Source organism: Sander lucioperca, chromosome 21 (assembly GCF_008315115.2).
Source record: "Sander lucioperca isolate FBNREF2018 chromosome 21, SLUC_FBN_1.2, whole genome shotgun sequence".
Taxonomy (NCBI): domain Eukaryota; kingdom Metazoa; phylum Chordata; class Actinopteri; order Perciformes; family Percidae; genus Sander; species Sander lucioperca.
This window is the reverse complement of record NC_050193.1, coordinates 24,537,033-24,545,047: the sequence shown is the minus strand read 5'-3', so window position 1 is coordinate 24,545,047 and position 8,015 is coordinate 24,537,033. Positions and strand designations below refer to the sequence as shown.

Below are 8,015 nucleotides of genomic sequence, written 5' to 3'. Positions count from 1 at the left end.
ATACAGATCAAAACTGCCAAAACTTAAATGATTCTCAATCAGGCTAAGAGATGGTTCTGGAGGACTGTGGGACAGACTGGTGTCACGGCCACTAGTTAGTCCTCAGAGGTTGATGTTTGGATTGTTTGTGGTGTGTTTGGTGGTGTGTGGATATGCTGTTTGGATAGTGTGTGGATGGAGTGTGGTTGCTTGGTGTCAGCATGGCTCTAATCAGCTGTTGGCAGGCGAATGAGCGGGCGGTCTCTCCCCGCGGCGGCACCCCGGGTCGAAAGCCGGTTTGAAGTTTAATGATGCCAGCTGCCAGCTCCACCAGGCTGTGAGTGCTAACGAGCTGGCACTGGCGGCGGACTGGGCCGCGGCGGCAGCACCTGGAAATGTAGCACACGTTTCAGAGGGGCGGGGCTCCACTGGGGCATTTGAGGGGCCTGCTGGAGACCCAGGACGGCACCCAGAGGCCCACATCTCTTTGAAGAGCGCCCCAATTTCCATATTTCATTACACACTGCTGACTGACAAGGCCCAGCCAGATGTTCTATTTTCAGCTATTTAAATTTTGACCTGCTTTCCTACCATGGATGCAAAAAGGAAGAAGAAAAAAAACAGATTTCATCAAAACACAGATGCCAATGATGATGGGAACTTGGATCTGGCGTGTCTGCTACTTTTTGTAACATGTAAATCTTCATATATTTCCATCATCGTAAAGCATTAAGAGACACATTAGATGTTTCTCTTTAACTTCCTTTTTCATTTCAGACATTTCATTTGTTTGACAATCTATCCCGAGGCCTTCGCTGTCTTGCTCAAGGACACTTTAACAAGACACCCTGATTGTTTCAGAGATCAAATGTGAGACCTTGTATTTATGAGACAATATCTAACCATCCAGCCAGCCCAGCACTGAATTGGCTGCAAAGTGAGTGATGCATGCTCTGAAACACCACATAAAGCATGCTCGCACAGCTTCTCTGTCCCTGAGGTATCGGAGATGATTAATTCCTGTGGTATTCCCGTTGAAATGGCTGTTAAATTGCAGCGTCCTTACTCAATCCTTCATGCAGAAATACATCGACAACCCTGACCTTTTTGTGCATCTGCTGCAAATGGCACTTTGTCATTCTGAGTGTGCAAGCTCAAGGATCAATGTGATTTTGTTGGAATAAAACTTATATGATGCAGAAGAAGTGTGTGTCCACGTCTGGGCTTCATGAAACTGGATAACTCTTAAAAGAAGAAGAAAGAAAGGACAACGAAGGGGTGAAACACAGAGGGAAAGAGTGCCGAGCAGCTCAGAGTTGAGCACCAAATGGCAAAAATTCAGAGACACTCCCTCTGCGAGAATCACAGGGAGAAAGGCTTTCACTCATTACTCAACACAGCTCACAGCAGGGGAGGGGAAAGCAGTTCATTCCCACAGTAATGCATCTGTAAGTGTGTATGTCTGTGTATGTGTTAGACTTAGAAAATAGAGATGTAATTGAGAGGTAACTAAGGCATTACAGAGGCAATATTGACACTGAAGACAACAGTGGATGAAAGCAATGACTGGTTTCTTCTCTTGGGTTCAGATCACTGGTAAAATAATAAACTGAAGAGGGTGTATTCATTTGTGGCCATGTTATTGAACTCTTCTGTCCTGTGTGTTTAATTGAGACAGCACAGAATAATTATCATCTGCAGATCTGAAGTTCATAGGGAGTAAAAACAGGAGTTAGAAAGATAAGGTGACATAATCTTTTAGTGTTTAGTGACAAGAGGAGCTGTAAAGTGGAGGAGATATTACTAACAGCCGACGCTGTATGATAACATGATGCATCAGCATTGTTTTGTGTATGTCTGGAGGCGCCAATGGAAAGTTTATAAATGTGTGATTTAATTTGGTTGATTAATTATGGCTAAAGCAATTTGAATCATGTCTTCAATGAATTTTTGGCAAAATTGGATGTTGCAGTTATATATATCATTGTATAAAGATTGACACATTTTGGAACCTAGTTTACCAAAGAAAAAAAATATATATATAAACATTCAATATATACATTTCATAAATAAGATTTTAAAACAGACAAACAGATTTAAAAAACAAAAACAAATGATGAATCAATCTTAACACAACTTCACTGTTTTGGTTCACTTTCACCGCTCTCATCAGTCTCATTTCCAGCTGCAACAGGTGATTGTTTTCAACAAACTGCCTACATGTGCACTACCTGCAGCGCTTAAAAAAAGAGAGTGAATATTGGACTTACATTCACCAGATGGCCAAAAACAAATTAATTATAATGTTGCTCTGTATCTGTTCAGTTCAGTATCAGTTTGCTGAAAACAACCGCTTGTTGCAGCTGGAAATGAGACTGATGAGAGCGGTGAAATGCATAAAAGGCAACTATTTGAAAACACATTGAGCACAACAACTTTACAAGAGATAATATGTGAATGTTTTCAGCTTGTTGTAACAAAAAGGTCAATAGATTTTAAAGCAGCAGAACGTATGTAAAAATCTGTATAAAGTCAGTAACATCACTTCTGTGGGGGAAAAAAGCTGTCAAGGAAAAAAATGAAAAACACTGCACATTATTTCTAGCCAGCGATGGTTCTTATAAATGATAAAAAGCAGTAATTTCAGCAAGCTAAATGTCATCTGGTTCTGCATAATCTTCAATCTTCACTCCAGTCGCAGCGATAAAATTAGAGTAGGCCTACTCAAGATAAAAATACAAAAAATACGAAAAGATAACACAGGAGTCTAGCTGCCGCTGACAGACTGTACTTGGTCAGCATTGCATAAGCTTTATGAGCACTTTACTGTCATTAATGGAAAATCACAGTTGCCATATTATGGAGGGAAATGACAGTAAAATTTCAACTATATAAGGTGGGTTTTTATAAGGAAACAATATTACTAAGCAACCAAGACATCTGTGCATGGATGTGGCTGTAAGATGACACGTTTATTTATCACTCCTTCCCTTGAACACACATTGAAACTTACACAGGCACTATGAAGATGCTTTAGTAAGGACTTTGTTAGTATGAATGATGCAGGATTCTCTGCACTCCCCCCGTATCTGGACTACCTGACCTTTGGCATGACCTTTAGAAGACAATTTGCTGCAGAAATCGCCTTACGCCTCGCCTCACAATTTTTTCCCTCATTATTTTTTCAATGTTACCTTCGCAGTGTTGCAGAAAAGAGCTGGATTCAACAGAGGGATCGAGGGGTCAGGAGGAGGAGGGTAAAGATGCAGGTCAGATTAGTTCTACAGTTGTGTTCAGCCAGTGTCCTCGGAGAATTCAATGCCAGGAAGCCATTTGAACTCTTAACTCTCAAGCTGTCTGTCAAAAGCTGACCTTGTTGACTGTTGACTGTAGGAAAGCCTGGACAGTGGCTACAGAGCGTTAATGTCGGGCAACAAAACACTCAACATGTGCAAGGTTAATTAATTTTCTCTGTAATGCTTTATACTCCTGAATCAACATCTCTCAGGGCAAATGCAAAAACAAATAAAGGCAGTCTTTATGACTCTACAAATTCATTGTAACGTCTACATAAAACAATGTTGATCGGTCCAGCACTGTAGTCCAGACTGAAATATGTCTACAACTATTAGATGGATTGACACAGAATTTTCTGCAGACATTCATGATCCCCAGAGGATGTATCCTACTGATCCTTGTACTTTTCCTCTCACGCCACCACAATTTAGATTTGTGGTTTTGAGTGAAATGTCTTGATAGCTACCAAATGGATTGCCATAACATTTGATACAAACATTACACTCCCCTCTTGCTGATCCCTTAACTTTCCACCTAGTGCCAAAGCCTTTGGTTTATGACTAAATACTTGCTAACTAAAAGCACTCCCATCAGGTTCAGCTGTACTTTGTGTTTAGTGCTAATTGGCAAACGTTAGCATGCTAACATGGTAAACTAAGATGGTGAACATAGTAAACATACACCAGTTAAACATCACCATGTTAGCATTTTCATTGTGAGCATGTTAGCATTTTGAAGTACAGCGTCACAGTTACTCGCCTTGTTGATTTCAACAGCCATAACAACAGACTTCATTTCAAGGAATTTTATTCTTCAGTTGTAGCAATAATGACTTATAAAATCACAGATGAAAAACATCTAAACATTTGTAAGGTTTAGAAAGTATATCAAAGCCCTGATTTGCAAGATTTTCTGTACTGTACAGACGCTAGATGGCCAACTTTGCGTTGACTTTACTTCTGAGATGTTTCTTTTTGCAATTTAACTGTTTATTACAATAACGTATCAATTAAATTCAGGAAACCTTGACCTTTTCACATTTCACGATGGAATCAATTAGTTTTGTTGCCACTCTGCAGTGGCAGCTTGAACTAAGGAAGAAAAGTTTTATCTGAAAATGATTCATTCATTTTGTGTTGATTTTTTTGTTGCCCTCAAAACATTGAGCCACAGCATGTCACTTGCTCTCATTTTGCTTCCATTAAGATGAAAACCACAGGTTACATCAACAAATTGAGCTCAGGAAAATAAAGGAGCTTTTGTGTTACTTCCAATCTCAAGGACTATTATTACTTTTAACTGAAACAACTCAAATGTTCCAAAATGAAGCATGGCTACATGCTGTACCAGAAGTTAATTCTTATTTCCCCAGGTGAAGAAAAAGAGATATGTGAGCGCTCCAGTCGTGGAAAGGGTGGGTGAAGATTTAGATGTGGGCTTCTTTTCAAATATGAAGGTCTCCTTGACATTTTCTGCACTGCGTTGGCAGCTCATCTTGGTTGCATTTTCCCTGAGCTGCATATGGGCCAGCCCGCCCTGTTGACATTTACATACTCATCTGGCTGAGAGTGATGGCATTCTATAAGGAGAAACACCTCCACATGTCCTACCACTGTTTCCACCACTCAGTGTTACACATGAACAGGTTATTGCTTTAAACAAACACGAGTCGACCTTTGCAGGGAGAGAGCCATGTTCTGTCATTCTTCCCTTTAAACAGCACTTCTGATGCTTAGACACATTTGCATTAAAAGCACAGGGCAGAGCGCCCAGATAGCTCAGTTGGTAGAGCGGGCGCCCATATATATATATATATATATATATATATATATATATATATATATATATATATATATATGGTTTACTCCTCGCATAGGGGGTGCGGATTTGACTCTGCGGCCCTTTGCTGCAGGTCATTCCCCCTCTCTCTCCCCCCTTTCATGTCTTTAGCTGTCATGTCAAAAATAAGGGCCAAAAATGCTCAAAAAAATAATCTTAAAAGAATAATTAAAAAAAAAGCAAGGGGCAGCTAGCAGGCCTCATAAACCGGACTAAATACTGATGAGGTTTCATCACAACGACCGGACTGCCACCAGAGGGAGCCCACTGCTCAAATGTGACCAGGTTAAAGTCCGCTCCCGCCATACCAAGACTGGATAGCAGCCAAGAAGAGTAGTACATAACTCACCAGCAGCTGGGTGAAGGCAGGACAAGGTGAAATAAGGTGAAAGCCCAGCCCATATAGTAACAGCAGAGCATGACATAACTGTAAACACAGCGTGGAGGGTGGTCATGCAAATATGTATACGTTTCATGCCTTAAAGTGACAACACAAATTAAGACATGAACCAAGATCAATGACATGGAACTCAAAGTGCCCAAAAATAAAATCAGAATAAATGAAACAGGTTTTTTTCTATATGGAGGAGAAGAGACTCTCACTTTATTGATGACCATCGAAAATGAGAAATAAGAGACATGGCTTCCAAATGCCAATAGAATGCAATGAGGAAACTTAAATATGATTCAGTGTGCGGGTTTAGCCTCTGCATCCCTCAGGTTGTTGTGAGGAAGTTCCAAATGGGTCTGTGCGGATCAGCTCATCTTTGTGGTTTGTTTGGTCTAGCTGATTAGAAATCAGGGCCCTGCTTCTTCAGCTTGCTGTAGTCCAAGTTAACTGCGTAAAACTGAGAATACAAAACAAATCTTTACTCAACAGATATTTCACAAAAAATGCACAACATAATGCAATACTTTCCCTCCATGTTACAGAATCGTTCAATTTCAAAAGGTGATTCATAAAATGGTCTCATAATAAAGTACATGGAATACTTTAGCCTTCTTGTTGTCCTCTGGAAACACCTTTTACTTTTGATCAAGTGTGAGCAGTTAATGACTTGATCGGATTTGTTACTACAAATCAGCGTTAACCAGATTATGTCATTTGATTAATTCAACTGAAGGAATAATCCATGGCTCAGCAAATAGTCTGGCAAAGATCCATACTGTAAACCCTGAATATAACCACCTACACTTCAGCAAAGACAAATCAAGACTGGAACACAGCATGATAATTAAGATTTCTGAAGAGGTGACTAAGGCACACCTTGTACTGATCAGTTGGGGCCATCTTGTTCCAGGGCTCTGGGTTGTTCTTGCGATCCCAGCTGGAGGAGAAATCAGGTACACATTATGAAAGATTAATCAACAGAGACTGTAACTTGACAGACATTCATGGGCGAGTAGCAACATATTTACTTGAGTTACAACAGCCGTCAGCTTCTTTACCTTTTTTCTCATCTGCAAATCTTAATATATGCAGATAACATGCACTCCCCATCCACCCCATTTGCTATTTTGGAAAAGGGCAACAACAAAAAAAAAAAAGTAGAATTAAAGCCACAAGAAGAATTCGTGTCATGACTAGAGTCCTCACCTGACATCAGGGTTTCTCAAGGCCAGACGAGCGAGGTACATCATGGACATGGCTGCCCCTCCACCGATGAAGAATAAAAGGGGGATCAGCTGTAGGTGACAAAGAAACCATCAACATAAAGGCAAACCGTCACAGCTCAAGGAAGAAGCTAAACACACGGAGCCTGCTCACATCTTGTGTAAACAGAAAATACTGCCCTGCAAAACAGCATTAAAACTGACCGTTGCATATAAAATGTGTACAACTTTCCTTCAGTCACCACTTATTGACTAAGATAACTTACTCAAGTCAAATAAACTGTACAGAATCAACTTGAAAAAGTTCTAGTAAACACTTAGAAATGCTAGTTGCTAACGCTACCTAGCCAGCTAACGAGTAACGTTAGCACAAGTTGCTTTTTTTAGCACAGCAGACCCTCTTCTCGGCTAGTAATCAGTTGCTATCGTCTTGTGGGTGAAGCTGTGACCTGATTTGACTCCAAAACATAATCTGTCAAAGGTCTTGGCACTTGCTACATTGGCAAACCGTGTGTTACTCTATAATTGCTGCAGAATAAAATAAACAGTAAAGCATATTTTCATATTTAACAGAACTTCTCAGGGGTCAAAGTCAAGAGTACTAGCTAGCTAGCTAGCTAGCTGAAGCTAGCTAACTAGTAAAGCTAGGTTAAGTTAGCAACACAAATTCCCAGATCAAGGTTTAAAACCTCTAACATGAATCTTTAGTGGATATAACCGGGCTATACTTACAGCTGGGTGACTTCTAAGCTGTTTGCGCATTGTAGCGAGCATTTCGACGCTAGCGAGGACCGACTTTGAGCAGAAATAAACGGATTACGGACTGTCTTGCCAAAACGCACTATTTAATCTGCGAGCGAGCTCGGAAAAAAAGGCCAAAGAAACACAGACGGGATGCTAGGCATAACGCCTGACTGACGGTGGCGAAAACACGTAATTATTCATTATTATGTGTACTATGTAGAGGTTTTTAAGTCATACTGGATGTAATAAATGTCGATTCATTTTGTAGGGTTTCATCAATATGCTGATGTTTCGCTTCATTTTTTTATTTTCAAACAGTATTTTATACTGGCAAAGCTAGTGGTTGAAATGTTGCTACAATCACCAGATTTCAACACAAAAACAAAACCCATTCATACACCTAACGTTACATGTAACACAGATAGTCTTCTCATTAATGAGCCGTTACACTCTAAACGTATATAATGTATGTGTTTAATCCTGTTTCACTAACGTCCCTGTGGCTACATCTGATCGTTTTATTTATCTAGTTGTAGTATGAT

At 40.1% G+C, this 8,015-nt stretch overlaps 1 protein-coding gene across 1 annotated transcript; it reads right to left on the bottom strand.

Moving 5' to 3' along the window:
• Nucleotides 1-5,692: 5,692 nt before the first annotated feature.
• On the bottom strand, nucleotides 5,693-7,711 carry ndufa4l (NADH:ubiquinone oxidoreductase subunit A4, like). The gene is made up of 4 exons (XM_031318895.2): nucleotides 7,462-7,711; nucleotides 6,713-6,801; nucleotides 6,383-6,443; nucleotides 5,693-5,963 (listed from the first exon to the last, which is right to left on the bottom strand). The coding sequence occupies exons 1-4, from the start codon at nucleotides 7,501-7,503 to the stop codon at nucleotides 5,907-5,909; spliced, it is 249 nt and encodes an 82-aa protein (XP_031174755.1). The 5' UTR covers nucleotides 7,504-7,711; the 3' UTR covers nucleotides 5,693-5,906.
• Between the last annotated feature and the right edge of the window lie 304 nt (nucleotides 7,712-8,015).